General features: G+C 35.2%; 1 protein-coding gene across 1 annotated transcript; it reads right to left on the bottom strand.

The window, feature by feature from the left end:
* Window positions 1–48: 48 nt before the first annotated feature.
* LOC137391389 (FAD-dependent oxidoreductase domain-containing protein 2-like) lies at window positions 49–20815 on the bottom strand. Its single transcript, XM_068077847.1, has 11 exons — window positions 20694–20815; window positions 19346–19487; window positions 17366–17542; window positions 11248–11378; window positions 10281–10401; window positions 8243–8461; window positions 5382–5548; window positions 4724–4889; window positions 3654–3892; window positions 2793–2916; window positions 49–369 (listed from the first exon to the last, which is right to left on the bottom strand). Exons 2-11 carry the CDS (start codon window positions 19399–19401, stop codon window positions 228–230), a joined length of 1542 nt encoding a protein of 513 aa, XP_067933948.1. The 5' UTR covers window positions 19402–19487; window positions 20694–20815; the 3' UTR covers window positions 49–227.
* Window positions 20816–21887: the final 1072 nt, after the last annotated feature.

Genomic DNA, 21887 nt, shown 5'->3' with positions numbered 1-21887 from the left:
ACGGCATATTTGGCTAGGGAAGACAGTGAATTCTTTTTAGCTTTGTGGGATTTGCGGGATTTGCATTGGGCATCACAACAGCGTATCTATCTGTAAAATCATATAATCTGTACAATTATTTTTTGATTGTCAGCAGCGCATTTTAGAAATTGATGACTAGGATATTAATCTTCATTTTTCCTATGGCACAGAGAAGCACTTGTCAAATGCCCTAGTTTACCCCTTTACTAGCTGAGCACTCCTAAACCCATATTAGCCATGTATCTCTCCTCGCAGTCCAACGGTAACGTCTTGTGTGCGAGTGCCAGTTCAAAGCACTCGTCTTGAAAGTGGTGTCTCAAGTCTGTACCCAAGCATGTCTCCAAGTACCTGGTCAACAGTGTCAAGTATTACGTAGACTGTCGTGCTCGCTTGTTTGTTCTATTCAAGTTATTACTGGAACTATAAAAACTACTCCAACCTTAGCTCTTATCAGCTCAAGAATACAAATAGACACACTCATCACTTTGGCGTATGATCATTACCATAATAGTGTGCTTCCATTAAAAATGTTGTGTTAAAGCATTCAATGGCAGTTGTCTGGAGTGAAAACCACCTTTTATGCATGAACCTAACTAATATATTATTGCATTCATAAAAAATTTGAAAAATGATGGTCTCTAAATAATAAAGTTTTTTTGAATACAAGATTAGTTAGGTATGTGAATTATATTTAATAAAATTTTCAAATCGGCACCAAATTACTTTTGCGATATCTAAAAATACTATAATAAGGCTTGTGTCTAATTTCAAATTGTCTGTACAATTAAAGCGTGCATTTATACTTGACTCTTCTCAACTACTGCGTCTATTGACAAAATTGGTAATTCATGGCACATGTTACAATTAATCCTATGACTAGCCTGAAGACTTGGCCTATTTAAGTCACATTCTGGGGCTATGCTAGCAAACACCCATAATGTCTCAAAGATCTGATGTGAATAACAGAGTTATGCTGAGAGAGATGGTTTGAATGATTTAAAAATTGAATAAAATCGTTGTTGAGCGTGAAACAATACACTTGTGAAGCCCTACCTGTATCTGGTGCGAAAAATGACCTGATATTATTTTAATAAGTGCACTGTTGTCTAGTAACATAGGTACATGTAATTCAATATGAAACTATGCCAAGTCATATTTCTCAGTTGCAATATAAAAACATGCTCGAGTCTACTTTGAGGACACGGATAAAAAATAGTCAAATCATGCTGTTGAGGCAGAATGTAATGAAAATAAATTTCAATAACTCAAAATTTTTGTCTTTTAAAATAATATAACAAACACGATTTATATTGCGCTACTTTAGTGAACTACATACATTATGTTTGTGATAGTTATAGAGCTTATATCGTGTTATGGCTATGTTAACCATGGTTCATTTGAATACAACTAAAAAAGGAGATACATTTCATGGTTAATAGTTTATGGTCATCAGCAGATCTGATCACAAGAATGGCAAGTAGATAAGCCTAAGAATCTAAGCCGTCTAAAGGATTCTTAGATGAAGATGAGGCTGAAGGAAATACAAGATGATTGCAGGTAAATGACACTAAAATTACAATGGGTTGCTGGTATACAAATGAAGCTAGGAATACGATGAATTGCTGGTATATGGGGCTAGGATTACAACGGATTGCAGGTATACGAGGCTACGGATACATGGGATTGCAGGGATATGATGCTACTAGTTCAGGGGATTGTAGAGACATGAGGCTAGGATTACAAGAGGCTGCAAGTATATAAAGTTAGGGATATAAAAGATTGCAGGTATCCAAGGCTAGGGATACAAGAGATTGCAAGCATGCGTGGCTAGGGATACAAGAGGCTGCAAATATATAAAGTTAGGGATATAAAAGATTGCAGGTATCCAAGGCTAGGGATACAAGAGATTGCAAGTATGCGTGGCTAGGGATACAAGAGGCTGCAAATATATAAAGTTAGGGATATAAAAGATTGCAGGTATCCAAGGCTAGGGATACAAGAGATTGCAAGTATGCGTGGCTAGGGATACAAGAGGCTGCAAATATATAAAGTTAGGGATATAAAAGATTGCAGGTATCCAAGGCTAGGGATACAAGAGATTGCAAGTATGCGTGGCTAGGGATACAAGAGGCTGCAAGTATATAAAGTTAGGGATATAAAAGATTGCAGGTATCCAAGGCTAGGGATACAAGAGATTGCAGGGATATGATGCTACAAATACAGGAGATTGTAGGGACATGAGGCTAGGATTACAAGAGGCTGCAAGTATATAAAGTTAGGGATATAAAAGATTGCTGTTATCCAAGGCTAGGGATACAAGAGATTGCAAGTATGCGTGGCTAGGGATACAAGAGATTGCAGGGATATGATACTACAAATACAGGGGATTGTAGGGACATGAGGCTAGGATTACAAGAGGTTGCAAGTATATAAAGTCAGGGATACAAGGGATTGCAAGTATGCGAGGCTAGGGATACAAGGGATTGCAGATATACAAGGCTAGGAATACAAGGAATTGCAAGGATACGAAGCTTGGAATACAGAGAATCTAAGGTTTTTTATATCATGGCTTCAATCTTGAACAGCATTTGTCTGATGCTGAACATTGTAAGATCATTTGTTGTTTTACCAACTAACCATTCCCTAATTCTACCAATCAAAAAATTATGATTTCTGGCTAAAGACTTTATACATAGATTATACATACGTTATACAAAGACTAGTCATAGATTATACATACTCTACACAAAAACTCTATACATAGATTATACCTGCGGAGTGGCAAAATATGAGATTTTCTGGCATCAAAATCAGTAAGAAAGTCCTCAACTATATGATGGAGGCGATCGGGATTAGGCAGAATATCAGGATATGTTAGACTGTCCAAATCGTCTTCTACAAGGGTTGACAAACTTAAAGCTACGATTGCTGGCAATTTAAATAATTAATAATAATTTTTACTGCCATCCTATCCTATGTGACAATCAAGCGACAATACCAGATGAGAATAACACCCTGAGAGCTACTGAAACTTGTTATCACCTCACTGTTCGACAGTGTGGATGTTGAAACACATGGTACATGTGATGTGCAATTTAACCAAGCTTGCTCATTGTTAAAAAAAATTGCTATGAAATTTATCAGTACCGCTCTATAATTCCAGCCAAGGTTTATAGTGCTGATATATCGGCGCATTCTGTGGTTCCAACCACGGTTTCATAGAGCTGACGCATTGGTGTGCTCTATGGTTCCTTTCACTGTTTTATAGAACTAGTATATATGTATGAGTTTAATAAAAGTGAAGTTGGTTAAACATTTTCTTGCTAAAGGAAGAAGACCCGTCATCCTGGGTTGGATGACGATGGTGTTGGACAGTTATTACAAAAACGATGTGATTGTATAGCATAGACCTATAAACTATACTATATATATTAGTATAGTTAATAGGTCTATGTTGTATAGTATGTGACTAGTTTTATTACCAATGTTACTATAATGGTGTTTACGCCTGCCAAATAGAAACTCATTGAGCGTTGGCAATCTAGAAAGATTCTCTCAGAAAGCAGCCTGAAAAGTGGAACCTAATTCTTGAGTGATAAATTTGATCCTAAATATTCAAGCCAAGTGCATACCTGTAGGTGAAGTCTTGTAATAGTAGAATGTTGGGTGCAAAAAATTAGAGGTGTGAGCTTCATATGGTTCTCCAGTAGATCTCGTTGTTCTGAAGATATCTTTACCAGGACCAGAAAAGTCCTTGCCATACTCGAATAACATCACGATGGAGCGAGTGTGATTATGTCCAGAGTGCTCATACAATCGACCGAGTAGCTTCACCGGGAATTCTTCCAACAATATGACTCTTTTCTCTTCACTTGAACAAAAAAGATGTTTCGTAGGTTCAAGGAGACAGATTTGTTGCAAAATTTAAATAACAAAGATTGTAATTTTGATTGTCTCTTTCAAGTTTCATCACGATTGCAAAGAGCCCATGATCTTAGTGTATATACTAAACTAAAACCAGAAATAGTACCAGTTAGAAAGGAGTTGGGCCCTACATTGTGTATCATGGCAAACAGACAGAGATAAACAGTGTGTTGATCTGACAAAGATGTTATGCAAATTAAATGTTACAGTCATAACAACTTATACTTAACTAGCGAAATGGCAGCAAGCAGCAGTATTAGGAATAGATACACTACTAACATGAGGTGATGATATGTGTGAACCATCATGAAATATTGATTAGCATGAAAGCAAATACAATTTCAGCAACAAATACAAGACAAAGTCAACTTATTTGCAAGGTATGTACCGGAATTTTCGAACTATTAGCCGCTACATTTTTCAGATGATTTGAGCCATGTGGCTTATATAAGGGTGCAGCTACTCTGTGGTTTTGTTTTCACCGCTAGGGCGCATTGACCAGATTGTCCGGTTAGTGCGCCTTTAGCGGTGAAAAAAAAATGAAACAATGTCTAACAGTACTGTTCTGTTAAGCAATAAGTTAAAAAGCGTCGGTTAATACGAAACAGTGCCGTTTTAAACAGCAAAGTTGCTGCCGTGTTAAAAAGCACCGTCCTGAGTTCTGCGGCCTATACAAAGGTGCGGCCTATGTATTGTTTCATTATTGTTTTTTGGAAAATAAAGCAGATGCGGTTTGTATAGGGTTTATAGTCCGAAAAGTATGGTATATCCTTCTTACTCATCTATAAGCATCACATCGCCAAGGACACCAAACATCTGATAGGTTCCTGAGGCTTCATTGACCCTTTTAATAATTGCATTTGAAAGGCTGAGCCAAGAGTAAGATGTAGATGGCCATTTCACTCCCTGATACTTCCACTCAAGCAGATGAAACAGGGCCCGAGCTGAAAAATAATAAAATCATTTAACAACAATATAATAACATCTACATAACATGATAATGATTGCGTGAGGATGTGTTTTGAATTATTAGATCAAAAACGAGATCCATGTTTGTCTGCCACAATTGTGTTTGAAATTTGATGTTTAGTAAATCTACAGTTACTTATCGAACCACATAGCTTCAAGACTAGATAACAAAAGAAGGACAAGGAGGCCTTTCACACAAACATCACAATGGAGCTAAGACTATAAAGGTTGATGAGCTAACCTAATCGATCAACCAGATAATTAGTATCGAGGCTGTGACACAACAGACATCAGTAATACGAATCTGGCACTTTCTGGATCCAATCTGGACCATTTTCTCTTACACCAAGAAAAAAACAACTGATAATGTAAATCATGCTATTAGTGCGTGGCATTGCAGATTTGGAGTTATCCTCTTATGTATAACATTTTCTGTTATATTATGGGAAACCCTAGGTACTACGTACTCGTGTATCGAAAGCCGTGTATGAAGCCTCCGGCAGATCTTTTGAAGTCGAGAGAATGCGTTGAGGTACCGGCAAAGAAGAGGCCAGCTATGCTATCAGATTCATAGTTTTGGTGTATAGATGGAAACTTGGAAAACCTTTTATGAGGAGTAGGATGGGCTGCACTTCTAAATGATAGAAATAAAGTTGATATCAATGACGAGCGAGCTGTCAGCGAGTAGACACAACTCACTCAGATTATTACCAACTAAATAAAACTAGTACAACTCATGCTAAAGTACCGTAAACCTCTTTCCGCTGAACATAAATTATTGATATAAAGTTTTTTTTCGAGATGTATAAAATTCCATATAACATAAAGTCTCTATAGTATATGCATTGTTCTACTTTATTTCAAGTACATTAAAAAAATTTTTGCAGCACGGACCTTGCTTTGGAAAAACTCACCATAAAATTACTGTAATTATGGACTCTAAATCTAGCATAAGTGATAAGAAACAAGCTGTAGATACAAACCAATAATATCACAGTTAAAGGTTGACTTGCAACAAAATTCACATTACAGTTATTTGGTATCAAAAGATTCACCATGTCTTACTCTGTTGTGTTGTAGGTTCAAAATATGTGGGAATGTGATTACAGGCTCTTAAAAGCTCAAAAACGAACAGTTAATCGCAGCCACACAAAGCTGCCGTAGTTTGGATTATCTTTCCAAAACGGCTCAAATATGACGTAGCTGTGGTAGATGGTTTCTGTTTACACTTTCATGCAACTTTATTCGTCGAAATATTTTCACAAATATACTTCACACATTCAATAAAACCATGTTTATTGTTCTTACGCGTCTATTTTATCGTCATTGTAATGCTGTCACTTTTAGCAGTGATATCTTATAAGTTGTAACTTACCGTAAAAATTCATTTAATTTTTTAACCTTACCTCGAAGGAGTACATATCATTGTCTGATAATCATGATGAGCCTGTTGGTCACCTGTGATAATCGAAAAGATAATAATAATTGATAATCGGTCACATGATCAGATTACGACTTGCCGATTAGACCAAACCGAAACAAAACTGTAAAGTAACGAGCATCCATATTTGATACGGGGTCTTCGGTAAAATCCGAAGTGTTTGTCATAAACTAGTGCTACGATAAGTTTATATTGAGCTTTGTATTGGCCTTTCAATTCACGTGAGAACATTACGTGACAAGACAATAACCAAACTGTCATGACTACGTCAGAGAAAGACACGGATTCCAATCTACGGCGGCTTTTCGTTTTTGAGCTTTTAAGAGCTTGTAATCACATTTCCACATATTTGGCACCTACAACACAACAGAGTAAGACATGGTGAATCTTTTGATACCAAATAACTGTAATGTGGATTTTGTTGCAAGTCAACCTTTAAAGTACAGTCATTAAATTATAAAGTTAGGTGTAGTTTTTCATTTTCAAAGACCAGAGAGGCGAGTTTGAGGCGTTCTTGGAACGCATTTTTTATTTACGTGTATTTTTTGCTTCGTATAACGTAACATTCTTTCAACACAAGCATTTTCGGAACGGATTATTTACATTGTGGAGTGTCAACTGTACATTTATATAAATACATTGAATAGAGCTTATAGTGTTAGCTCACACAGATGATTAAGGAGAGAATTAGAATTGTAATCACAAACAAATTCACCTCTTCAACAGCCGATAAAGTAAAGTCTCTACATACACAGCAGGTAATTCATTGCAAGATCTCCGTGTTGGAGGAAATACTTGCATAAGAGCAAACTGTATTCTATTAAACCTATTGATAAATACTCCAAGGAAACATATTATGTAAAACTATGCAAAACATTAATTTATATGTAAACAACCAAATTGAAATAGTGATAATAAAAAAAGCTTTTATTGTTCCCTCCCCTAGAGATATATGGACGTATGTGTCGGCTCTGCAATGCATAGGTTGGGGAATAGAGGTGGAGATAGAAAGATAGAGATATGTGGCATAACTTACTCTAATTTGAGCCAAAAAAGCCTGAGCTAACCTGACTTCTGTATTTTTATTATACCCATCTGTTCTCTCTTTCACTTACATTTTGGCAAACCTCTTCATTTTCACTTCCAAAACTGAAATTTTTGTTTTAAAATGTCAAAGATTTTGTGCTGCAAGATATTTTGGGTGTAGATTAAAACATTTGCTCAAAATTTTGCTCTTATAGTATGTTGGAAAATCCTTAAATTCAGGTGAGGTCTTGCTGTATAAAATAAAGTGATCTAGTTTATAAATAAGTTTGTTGCAAAAAAAATTGAACAGAATGACCCACAGAAAAAGGTCACAAATATATAGCCAGCAGATTTGTGCAGGAATCGATATTATATACATTTCCTGTCTTTTGAAAATACCTAAAGCCAAAAGAAAATTATAAAAAATAAATTCTATAGTTGATCAAATAGTGGCGGTGTCTCAATAAAGCACAACCGATAAGTGATTATTACAAGGAATCTGGTAAAGGCGTGGTATGCGGCAGACAACTTACAAACACATATTAGTCAGCTTTAAGCTTGCACCTAGTAGATCAACTCTAAATAAATTTTCATCCAAGTAATGCACATAATGTTTTTGGCTCTGCTTGCGGTGATTCAAACTGAATTAATGAGTAAACACAAGAGAGACTGCCACTCCCACCCACTTGACACAAACAGATGTACAGCGGCATAACTACACAGAATGCCAAGGCAATCCTTGACTACCACCATTTGTTTTAAACACATCTACACAGCATGCCAAGGCAATCCTTGACTACCACCATTTGTTCTAAACACACCTATACAGCTAGTCAAGACAAACGTGAATAGCAAACTTACTGGTTGAAGATGGAGAAATCGTAAACGAAGCCGAGACAGCTGATGATTGTGTCATAGTCGCACCTCATGGCATAGTTATCAAATGTGTATTTCTCGTCGATCTTAACTCGTAGTTTTCCGTTGTCTAGCTTCACTATGTTGAGAGCTGAGACAGGTGCCTCAAGCACTCCATCTAGTGACTTGAGCTGGTAGGTGTCAAGGAGACCATTGTTGATCGCTCTACAAGTACAGGAGCTGAATCAAACTCTTTCCTTTGCATAAAGCTCTATGCACACTAATCAATAATTAGGCAAATTTTTCCAAAATCTCGAGCAGTCGATAAATTCTGAAAAATTCTTATTGTCAGCAGACTAACAGTGCTGGCAAAAATTAGAAAAGCTAAGTTTACAGACGCTAGTAGAGTCTTGATAACCAATCGGAGGCTTATGTTTCACTTTGCTAACTCAAAATCACAGATTGTTTATAATCTGATACCCTGTGAGAAGGTCAGCTTGTTGGGTTTTTCCTAAATGTGGTATACAGACTTGGTACTGATGTAACGCAGGTGTAATTGTGGTTAGATGCATCGCCTTCCTGACATCAACAATATTCTTTGTGTGACTCGACCTACTGACCTACTGATCATAACTCACCACTCTAACCACTAAACAATGCTTGTTTTACTTTGCTAACATAAATATAAAATCTATCAGTTTTTAGTAATACACTAGTAACCAATAGGAATAACGAGTGTATTATTATAGTTCATATGTCAATCTGTATTTTAATATTCATTGACAGAAAATAATTCAGCTTCTTCAAAACTATTCAAATTGCCTTTCAACATTTCCAAAACTTCAGTCGTAATTTTTTAAAAGATTTACATAAATAATGGCAAATGCCTCTTACCATCTATGCATTGAAGAGCAATGGGGCTTGTAATAGTATATTAACAAGAAAAGTATACTTAGCTAAATGTGATTGCTTAGTCTGAATCTTCCAATCTAAATAGTCAGTTTATTTAAAAAGTTTATCACTTGAATCTTAAACTTAAAAAACCTGAATCTCTTGAAAGACAATGTTACTATTTTACTGTCCGATAACTCTAAACTAGTGCTAGTAACTTTATGGACCTCTTTGAGATTGAAACACAAATACGATTGTCATCGCTTTTAGCCCGCTAACGTCTATGATAAATCCCAGTAATGTACAATTCTACTACTGATAAAGGTACGTAGTTAGCAGTGATATTAATTTATAGCATGTTCACTGAGCGCTTGAACCAAATAATTATCAAAATATTGATACCGACAGCTTGACAATCTTGAACTATGGCAAATATGACATTCAGAATTGTATAAACTTTTTAATGGTGGTTTAGATGAAAGGAAATAACTACTAGTTTTGCTGTTAACAACAGGGCATTCATGATAATTATATTTCTACCCTGTTCCCTAAACTGCTGTCAAGACGTACTATATAGATTATTCAGTGAGCAATTCATGAACTTTCTTAGTATCTATATGATGTACTTTAAGTGCCTATTTGATGTACCGTACGTGTCTACATCATGTACCCTGTCTACACAATGTACCGTAAGTATCTAAATAATGTACCGTAAGTATCTAAATAATGTACCGTAAGTATCTACATAATGTATTGTAAGTGTCTGCATGATGTACCATATGTGTCTACATAATGCACACTGTAAGTGTCTACATAATGCACTGTAAGTGTCTACATAATCTACGGTGTCTACACAATGTACCGTGTCTAAACAATGTACCATAAGTATCTACATAATGTACCGTAAGTATCTACATAATGTACTGTAAGTGTCTACATAATGCACCGTAAGTGTCTACATAATGTGCTGTAAGTGTCTACATAATGTGCCATAAGTGTCTGCATAATGTACCGTAAGTGTCTACATCACCGTAAGTGTCTACATAATTTGATGTAAGTGTCTACATAATGCACCGTAAGTGTCTACATAATTTGCTGTGTCTACATAATGTACAGTGTACCATGATGTACCGTAAATGTCTTCATAACATACCGCAAGTCTCCAACGTAATGGGTTTCCCATGACAATTTAACACGGGAGCGGCTGAGCATGTGTATAAAGTTGGTTGAGCTAAGAATGCCGTCCGCTGTTTCAAATCCGGAGTTGCCTCGACCTAGCAATGAAGCAGATAAAGAACAACACACAACGATTCTTCGCAATACCAAGTTGCGGAATCAATCGTTTATATAAGCATGTTTTTAATCAGAGTTTTAAGGTGTCAAAATTCTTGCTAGCTAAAACTGACAGGTGAAAGCTTAGCGAGGAGGAGAGGCATGCAAACGAGGAGGAGAGGCATGCAAACATCAACATAAGAAGTGTCTTGCCATTCCTCACAACACCCACCACAATCAACAGAAATGAACAGTAAAAATCAAAGTGTAACAACTTTAAAAGCTACTCTATATAAACTAGTCTGTGCCATATAAATTATACATATATTATTTTTTATCTGGTGCAGGTAAGTTTATATAGCATAGTTCTTTAAAATGTATCACCTACATCTAAAAGACACAGTTTGGAAACTGATATTGTAATTTTTCAAACTGTCTCATATGTGATTAAGCTTATATCACATATGAGACATGCTATAGTATTTATTTCTTACTATATATAAGTAAGAAATATATACTATAGTATATATTTCTTACTTATATATAAGTAAGAAATATATACTATAGTATATATTTCTTACTTATATATAGTAAGAAATATATACTATAGTATATATTTTTACTATATAAAAATATATAGTAAAAATTAAAAACTATAAAAACAACAAAAATAAAGCATTAAAATAAATAGCTTGACATTCTGGAACTATTCTTACCCACAAATCAGAGCTAAAGTTTACAAAATATATGTTTTCTCAGTTTGGCAACACTAACACCGTGTCCAGAGTAATAATATTGACACTTTTGCTAAAATGTCAACACAGCAAACAACTGGGCCAATCACTTACCTAGTATAAGAACAGAGTGACCAAGGTAGTCATCTGGATTCATAGACATATCTCCGTAGCTTACAGTGTGCTCGGAGCCAGGAAATGTTGCCAATTTCTCTTTAGAATACCCAGTGGCCACGATGACAACCCTAATAAACTGGTAATAATAAATTGACTGCAACCGCTAAGTTTAAAAGCTCCCGATGGCTAGAAAACCTAACAAAATCTTAAATTTTCGGGCTGAAGCCCAATACAGCTGAATACACGAGAAGATTGAACTATTCAAAGTCATTGCAGATGTCGTCATTGTAAACAAAGAATTGAATGCAGGGGCTTCATTTCTTCAAAAACTCGCAAAGTAATCACTCCTACTTTGTGAGTTTTTGGGCTACTCAAGTTGCATCAATAGTTTTTATAATATCTTATATTTAGCACTGGTAGTCATTTTCATGTTTTGAAATACATAGACTAAAAAGTCAGTACAGTGTACAGCAGTACAATATATTTTATTATCACTATGTGACTCCGGAACATTCTCTACACTAGCAGTGGCCTTCATTTGCATACGTATAGCAACACACTGTCAGTGTAGTCACTAAGGTATGAATATAGAGCACTCAGTTTGTTGATATGAAAGTCTCCTAGCAACAAATTAGTTGATGTCAGCAATAAAAATACGATCTGTTATTAGTAAAGCTCCTCACCACTTTTCTACTACTCAATGGAACTCAACCATTTCTCCTTCATCCAAAGAATATTGCTAATATGTGCTGTCCATCATTTTTCTGCCCTGACGCTGATTGGATTACGAATATTTAACTTTGCCTCTTTAATTCTCACCTCAGTGGTGCTTACCCATTCAGGTCTCATCCAGTATTGTATATACTATGTAAGTATAATGTATACTAGTAGTAGGCCTATATACTGTATACTATATATAGTATATACTATATATATACAGTATATACTATATATATACAGTATATACTATATATATACAGTATATACTATATATATATACAGTATATACTATATATATATATATATAGTATATACTGTATATATATATATACAGTATATACTATATCTATAGTATATACTGTATATATATATATATATATACAGTATATACTATATATATACAGTATATACTATATATATATATATATATACAGTATATACTATATATATATATATACAGTATATACTATATATATATATATACAGTATATACTATATATATATACAGTATATAGTATATATATATAGTATATACTGTGTAAGTAAACCGCATGAAGAAGAAGATGTACATATACTTAAATGTATAGTTGTTGTGAAAGTTTAAAAAACAGTTTAACATTTTGAAGGCTAGTCTTGTAGACACAAGCAAGTCTCCTCATCCTAGACCATATTAACAGCTTTCCATTGACTGTGAAAGTACTTAGAACAGCACAATTCATTCTGAAATGAACATCATTTGAAGCTTTAAGCTTGGAGAATTAGATAAAAAGATATTTATCAAATATCGTACACAGTTTTTTCAATGCTCTTTCAAAGATGAGATGTTTTAAAGGTAACCGAAGGAAGATAATGGTTGATGTACACCGAGTCTGATGGAGTGTGTATATTTTTTTATGAATAGAAAAACAAATAGTTTCAGCGGTTTTGTTGCTGAGGAGAAGCTTTCTAGCTTTCTCTATTTTTTATTTTCATTACTAAGAATTTAATCAGCTTTTCATTAGAAAGTAATGTTCTGGCGGTAGCCATTTTTCATTTTTCGGTCAGTTGTGAGCGCCCTCGATACTTGTGTGATATTTCAAGAACTAGAAGTCTAATTGACCTGAGGCTTCAGAATTATACTAAAAACGTCGAACGTGTTTAAATTATGAATTATACTTCAGAAAAATCCAATTTCCACATTTCCAGAAATTTCAGGGAGTTTTTAAAAAATCGGAAGTTGGGTCTGGAACGTAACCGTAGAGCATGAAGAATTAATGTACAGTCAGACCTTGACTTACGAGCAGGGCCGTATCCTCCTATACTGCAGCTACTGCCATGGCAGTACCATTTTTTTTAAGCTCAAAATCTCGGAATTCACGTCATTTTTGCTTGATTTTAACACTCTGGCTGGGGAAATGACCAAAATGTCGTTTATCGGTTGAGTGGGGCCACGGCATTTATATCACTTTCGGTAGACATTTATAAAGCTGCCGTCTCGTAATGTTGAACAAAGGATATGAATGCTAGTAAGTTTTAAATATCATCAACAAGATATTAGTCGATAAATTAAGATATGAAACGATTATCCGAAAGGCGTTTCTTTGTGCTAAAGAAATCGTGCCTCCTTGGAAACGAATAAAAGCTGGAAATACCAGTCAACGTCGGCTCGACTTTCAAAACGGTAAAATAAAATATTATTTGATCCTCCGATCGTAAGTGATTTTTGGAGTGATTAGATAACAATAATTCAAATGATAGAAGTGATGTAAACTTTTTAGACTTTTATTATACATGGAATATACAGAGAAAAATGATCGTTATGGTAGCTCGCACGGCAACGTTACAGCGTTCGACTCCACCGAAAGAAATGCTTCCAAGCATTTCATACAGAGACAATTGTACACGGTTGTATTTTTTGTAGTAGTAGAAATGTAAATGAATGCTTGTGTACAAAAGATTTTGTTCATAGAAATAAATTTATGTTTGATCTATGCATGTAACATGCATAGCACAAACTTAAATCTACTACTACTTGCTCAGTATTATGGACTATAGTATATATGCATGACTTTTAACATGGTGCTCTATTAATTTTACTTTTTAACTCTACAATATTATTTAATTAAATTATTTCATAGGAGACTACTCATCTCCTACACTATTCAGCATTGTACCTGGTGATAATTCTACATCATGCTAGCTGTGGCCAACCCCTTTAGCAGCTCTCATTCACATTATATTTTTAATAAGCGTTGTTAAAGACAATCTCAATAAACAGTTTTATATTTCGAAAACTGGATTATACTGTCAAATTTGCTGTTAGAACATGTGCTCCATCAGGAGCCAAGTGTGATAGATTTGCACCATTTTTACTAGCTATACTAAACATTTTCCCGAGGGAGAACCCCAGACCCCCCTCCCCCACCGAAAGAGCGCTAGGTACCCCTCTTGGACTCTCCCCGCAGTACCCTTTTCAAACAGGTGGATACTGCCCTGCTTACGAGTGCCCAACATAATGTACAAGAAAATCGAGATACGACCAAAGTTTTGAAAAAATCCCTGCCCTGAGATACAATAAAACTTTGAGATACAAGCAATACGAGCCAATTTTCAATGCGGCTACCAAGTGGCCAAGTGTTTAGCAAGTGGCTTTCGATAACAGCATCGCTCAGTTTTTCTTATCGAATCAGTTTGAAAAAAAGTTTTGAAAAGGCTGGCTGAAAGTTACAGCGAAAGCAAGGCAAAATGTACAGAAAAAAAAAACTGAAAACTGAAAACCAGGAAAACAGAATAAAAAATTTAAATGAAAACAAACTTAGAGTAAAAGATAGAAATTTAGTTTGAAGTGTGTATTTAGTTTAAAGTGTGTATTTAGTTTAAAGTGTGTATTTAGTAAGCTAAATAAGCTAAGTAAGCTAAAGCTAAATTCATTGAAGTTAAATTCATAGTTGATGTTATGAAGCGTCACAGACATCTAGTGTACTGAATGTGTTGCTGTTAAGTCTCTTTCTCACACCGGCGTTAGCCATTCTCTGTCTCGAAGGTAAGAACTCTGTACAGTACAGTACATAGTAATGTTACTTTGTATTGCAATTCATAACCACTAAATAGGTATTTGTTACTTTGTGAGCGTAGGTAGATTGCAAAAATTAAAAACACCGTTTTCTCATCGTATTATCCTGTTTCAGGCGTTTTTTCAAAGTATGAGAATGAATTAATTTGTATTTAGTATTTTTATACAAGAAATATTGCTTTGAGATACGAGAACATTGACATACAAGCTCATTCTTGGAACGCATTAAGCTCTTATGACGAGGTGTCACTGTATAGTGCAGCTTACTAGTTGCTACAGTGTAGCTACTGACTGTAGTATTATATATACATGTAGAATGATATTATACTGTAATGTGCTGCATAGGTTATGTGCACTTTTACAAGAATGACTGTTTATAGCACACAGGTCATGTGTACTCTTACTGAGTACATGTATATGACAGATGGCACCATATTACACTGACCAATGAGATACTGTTTTACTGCCTGCATGAGCAGGAGGCCAGTTGTCTGCTAACAGTCTTTGGACGTAGTTAACTTATAGTTTTAGCAGTCAGTGAGAAAATAATTGTGCTGTGTTGATTACACATATATACAGTTACACAAAGTTTCACTGTGATAAAGAAATGAGGTTCTGCCGTTATTACAAACACAGGGAATATTACACTGACCATGAACCTAAGGTTGTAATGAGCATTTATAACTTTGTTTATTTTAGGGGAATCCCCATCCTCTTTTGATTGGCTGCTGGGCTGGCAGAGTTACTTACCGGTATGCAAGTTTACTGCCTCCTTTGACCTAGTTGAGTGTTTGCCAAGTCCTCACAACCACTCATAAAAGGTAGCTATGAGTGGCATTACAAGGCCATCACATGAGTTGCGGTTAGTATACAGCCAATTATGTTCTTGCTCACGATATCAAATAAGGAGCCAAGGAACTTAATTTCTTTTTTGTGGCACCACATGTAAAACACTATTTCTATAAAAATGACTATGCCCAATAAAAATATATACATGCGCAGGCAAACATGGATAACTCAAACTTCACAACACCGAGCGAAAGTGTTCGAGTTATCAGAACGTTCAAGTTATCAGAGCACTGTCACAAGTGCATGTATTTATCAGTAGATACATGTACATATACAAACTCCATATAAATCAAAATCATAGATTGCTTGTTGCAAGTTAGAGGGCCTTTCATGTAAAGTTAAAAAATATTTTATCAGAAAGTATAGATATTTTTCAATCACCTGAGATTTGTTTGTTGTTTTAAGTAATGTGATTGCCAGGGCGTTTTCAGATTAAAATTGACAAAGCTTGTCGCAGTTGAAACGCTCGGAAAAAAAAAACATTTTTTTCTGCTGAGCGTTTTAACCAAGATCGATTTTGCCGATTTTACTTCAAGTTTATCCGAAGGTTTCCTTGCCTTCGAGAGGCCATCGCAAAGTGGATGTCTTGTGAAATTAGACCTTTTGCAAACCTTTAGAAAAGCCATTAACAAAAATACTTTGCCGATGGTGGTAATAATGACGCCTAAGAACTACTAAAAATTGTTGTTTATCTATATGGCTTGGAATAAAGTGATCTTCTTAAGTGATAACAACCATCTCGGTAGCCGTTGAGCAAAAAACTGTTCGAGTTAATGATGCTAAGTTCGAGTTATCTAAAACAATTTATCATTACGTGGGAATGGACCGAGCATATCCGTTCGAGTTAACAATGTGATCGAGCTATCCCTGTTTGACTGGGATAGCTAAATATATATATAGATGTATGTGTACATTCGTGGAACCCGTACGAGATGCTCAACTATGAGGATTGGCTGATAGCTTAACCACCTATTTTCTGCTAAACAATCCACCCACACTATTCATTGAGAAGCCAGTGGTGTGTGAGCATTCGTAGGGAAGGGAGACAACTATACCACATAACATAAGACTTGTTGCAACTTTGACAATCGACTCCGCCTCATGCAACTAAACTGTCTCCAAATATTACTTTAATTCCAAGAAAGTAACATTTGAACTATGAATGAATACGGTTTCCAATTTGATAGATAAACCAGAAGTGGCAGGTATTACTGTTAATAGTGATTTCTATGAATTTGCAGAGCAGATACTTAGAAACCGCTTATGTTCCAAATTAATGATGTATACAGATGAAAAGTGAAGTGAGAGAACAAATTGAAGTCAATGAAAAAAGAGGAATTTCAACAGCAGTAACAAAGACGGTAGCTAATCCAACACGTGTTCCTCTTGATTAGTTTACAGGTTTTTAACTGATCGGCAGAAAAATAGTGATACATTATGGAGGTTTAATTTCCTAACAATACCTAATTATCTGAGCAACATGCCAAAACTCACGCGCAGCTGTAAATATTGGCAAACTGGTCTTGCATAGTGAACTTTCCACCCGGCCATTGGGAAGGAGTTATGTTCCTAATATCAGTCTCGTACTGTACATTGAGCTGATAGTGGCGAGTAAAGTCATTCAAGTATTGAATCATCACAGACTTGTGTGGGAAGAAATCCTTTGAGTATCTAAAATAAAACAGGTTAAAAAGAAAACTTGCTGCCTTTAAACGGCAGCGAGCCTACATTCTACTTTCATGGACACCATCTTATTATATTCATAACAAGAAGTTGCTTTTACAAAACTTGCTCAAATCTGTTGAGAATGTATTGTTTTATGTATTGTTTTATGTATTGTTTTATGTATTGTTTTATGTATTGTTTTATGTAGTGTTTTATGTATTGTTTTATGTATATCGTAAATCTACAAAAATACAACGACCCGTGTTCCTACACTTATTACTGATACAAACTTTAACTGTAATGAAAAGAAAATTATTAAAGAATAAACATCAATTGCAGTTGTGTAAACTTGCATTTGCTGTCATTGTTTGTACGAGTGAAATTAAAATAGAGTGAAACTGATAATGTATTGCTGCTGAGTGCTGACAAATGGTGACAGCTGCCAGACACTGCACCACTCAGTTTTGACAGTCAAGGGAATGTGTTCAGTTTTGACATACCGCACACAAGAAGACAGTTGCAGCAATGTAGCTATATGAATCTTAGACTTTTTCATCAGTCCAGTTATAGCAATACAGTTTTAGGAACAAAAAATGCCCTTCGTACTGAATTTGAACTCATGAAGATTGCAACCGCAAGTTTGTAAAAACCCGTATTTAACCACAAGGCTAAGCCGTTCTTATCACTTTTTGCTATTTTATTAATTAATTTTACCTTTTGTGTTTGTTTTGCTTTGTAAAAAATTTTAAAAACCAATTCAAAATTAATACCTATTTTTTTCCATTTGTAATTTTCAAATGTGACGTTTCAATTTCAAATGTCCTATTACCAGCTCCAACTTTCGGCTCTGCCTCGTGGCGATCACTAAAAATATTAAATTCAAAACTTTAACACATGGACTGTTGTATTATCTCGAGTTGAAACTGCATCTACATCTACATTCTCTCTTCGTTTGGTCAGACCGAGCATCTGACGAAAACAGTCCGATAGCTCATTCATTTTTACATTCGTACCAGCATCGAGAGGTACCAGTTTAGTCGTATTCAAAGGTTGAACAGATAGCTTCCTTTATAACAGTAACCTTTCCAAGACCCACTTCTATGTAATCATTGTTGTTCATGCTCAGGATTTTTATTTTGTTTTTTAGTTCGTAATAATTGTATTAGGGTCAATTCATTTTTTATTGTAAACATTGTAGCAAAACAGACTATCTAGCCATCACTTGCTAATTATTTTACATTTAAATACCTTTATTTTCCTCTTAATTTATTTGAACTGCACAAAACACTTTTTTCGTGATATGAAGTTTAAAAGTTGGAATTTTTCTAGAAATTTTCTACCCAAAAATTCTTTTATTACCCAGGCAATGCCAGGCATTTATTTAGTTTTTACTATAATAAGAGCCGTGTCCATCTGTCAGAAGCCACGGTTGCAAAAAGATTGCAATGCACAGGATTCAAACTTGGACATCAGGCCAGACAGAAACGCTACCATCTGCACCACTGAATCATCTTACTGGATTTTGGAATAAATCATTGCACAGATAGGTATCACACATTGCAGTCTCTCAGAGCACACTAGACTGCTAGGGTACTGGTACTATTAATTCCTCTAAAACACGAGTATATACACACCGCAATGATGAGATATTTACATGTTTAATTTCACAAACAAATCTATCAGAAAGTAGGGTCCACATAGAAAATATATAAGCATTCTTGGCAAATGGCGTGTGCGCTAATGACACTTAAAAATCACTAGATATATGAAAAATATGAGAGTTGCTGAAAAGGTAAATGGTTTACTTACTTTGTAACTCTGAGAGATAAGTCATCCGTGAGCAGAGAGTTCCAGTCGTGTCTCATGTTAAACTCGTCATTCGTCTTCCCTGTGTATCTTTTATTTATGCTTATCAGCTTCTCATGTCGTGGATATTTGTTGAAAAATGTTCCTAAGAATAAAGCTTAAGATAATAAGGTTCACTTTTCCTGCAATACTCTAGTTGGCGTCAAAGTTTCTTTTAGGTATGGCACATTTATATTTTAAATCTCTAATATACAAACCTATCTACTGTTCCAGCTTGTAGAATTTCTTACTCTATTTAATGGTATAAGCATTTTATTTTATAATTCCTATGCTATTAAATTTTATACACCACTATTGAAAATACGACAGTAAATTGTGAGAAAACAAAACTTTTACAGAGTAGTGAGTTGGAGAGTGCATGGACATGTTGATAAATTACTGAGGATAGTGTGAAATTGCTTCGGTTGTCTTATCTACTTGTGTGTTAGCACAACGCTACAGCATGGTTAGACTTCAATCAACAGCATTGACTTCTCCTACCATTTTCTAGCTTTAACCAACAAAACATGCCATGACATTGTATAATTCTCACTCAACCGAAAATTGGGTCCCATTTATGAATATTTACTAAAAAGATGACACAAACTAAAACTGTTCACCGTGTATAATAGTCAAGGCGCGTTTACACCAGAATAATCAGTTGGAGTTGCTTCCGCGCCGACAAAGTCTGTTCGGTGTAAAACAAAAACGGTTGTAAAAATGACTATGTCCCAGTTGCTGACACATGATCGGTGAAACACCGCATATTGTTGACGTTAATACTTGCATGTTGACGAGTACAACATGGCATACAACAACCATACACCGCATAGATAGAGACAGGCTGTCTCACTATATACATCATTTTGGGCAAGTCTGGACACATCTCTTTTTTTAACCGAACGCTTTCACCGCGATCAATTTTAATCGATTTTAATCTTCAAATATCTTGACAATGAGATCGCTTAAAATAACAAACAACATCTCAAATAATAGAAAAACATCGGCACTTTCTGCTAAAATCAACTAAAATTTGATGCAATTACATATGTAATAGCGCCAAATATATGAGCAAATGAAATGAATGTCGCTGTTGTATTTTATTGGCTAAAAGTCATCGGCTTTGTATAGCGGGAGTTAAAGTTGGTTTGGTGTAGTCTTTGCAAAAACGAATTTTAAATCGTAAACAGACAAGAAGCCATTCCTAGCCAACTCTCTTGGCAGAAAGGCAACTCCAACAAGTCATCCTGGTGTAAACGCACCCTGAGGAATTTTAGGATGAAATCTACAAGCTTCAGTCTTGTACTCATACCTGATCTGTTGCCTCTCTCAAATATAACATAATCACGTTTTGCGGTAGCCAACAACGAGCCTAGCTGTAATCCCGAGGGTCCTGCCCCGACTATGCAGTAGTCTATAGACTGAGAGCTATAGGCTACTGCTAGCAGAGTTCCCAATATCAACAGTATTGCCTTCATCCTATGTAACGATAGAAACAGTCGGCACTTTGTCTCAAGTTGTTAACATATCCTTGCTGTGTGATGTTTCGTTCTAACTACACGTAAGTAAGAAAATTGATCCAATACTTTAAGAGTTCAAATTAACAAGAATTATACATTTTCCTCAAATATCTCACTTGCTCCAACTCTCCAACTATTTCAAGTTGGACTATTTCAAGTTCACTATTCCAACTAGTTGCAATTGTCAACTCTCTTGCTTCATCCTAACCATAGACATGGGCAGAAAGATCAATAACTATATATACTTAATATGAATATGATACATTCGATATCTGTTTGTAAACAAAATAAGGCTAGTTAAACACGTTTGAGATGACTGCATCAATCAAAATCATTTAATGGGGCCTTCACTTTACTTGGTTTGTTGAATTACTTGGTTTGTTGAATTACTTGGTTTGTTGAATTACTTGGTTTTTTCTTTTGCTATGTTCCTAGGCATGTTAGCAGTTTATAGGTCTGGAAAGGCGTCATGGCAGAATGTTTGAACTATGCTATAAAAATATGTTTATTACTGAAGTAAAGAAATCATCTTTTAAAAAACCGGCTAGGCATATCTACATAGAAAACCAGGTTGAAAAGAGGTTCATAAAAAGAGATTATCGCCAGTGCTAATTTTGCTAACAGCTTTCAAGCTTCATTGTGTCAATAGCAGCTGCCTTCTACATGCATGTGCAGTTATTTGCTTTCTGTGCACAAAAACACAAAGCAAGGGGATTGTACTCTAAATCACATAGTGCTATTAAGCGTAAACAGTTCGTTTGTTAAAGAGAAAATAAAATTTCACAAATTTTCAAACATCCAAAAAACATCAAAATAAAAACAGTCGCTACATTGTATTAAATATCAAGCAAATGAATACTTAGTCAGCCACCATAGCAGATGTAAAAAGCTAACTATAAATATCGGACCATAATCCTTCAAAAATAATTTACAGCTGATCATACAATGACTTATGAAATAGTAACAACAGTAATAATAATAGAATT

This window comes from Watersipora subatra, chromosome 3 (assembly GCF_963576615.1).
Source record: "Watersipora subatra chromosome 3, tzWatSuba1.1, whole genome shotgun sequence".
In the NCBI taxonomy this organism is placed as follows: Eukaryota; Metazoa; Bryozoa; class Gymnolaemata; order Cheilostomatida; family Watersiporidae; genus Watersipora; species Watersipora subatra.
The sequence above is the reverse complement of the archived record's forward strand: the minus strand, read 5'-3'. Positions and strand labels throughout refer to the sequence as shown.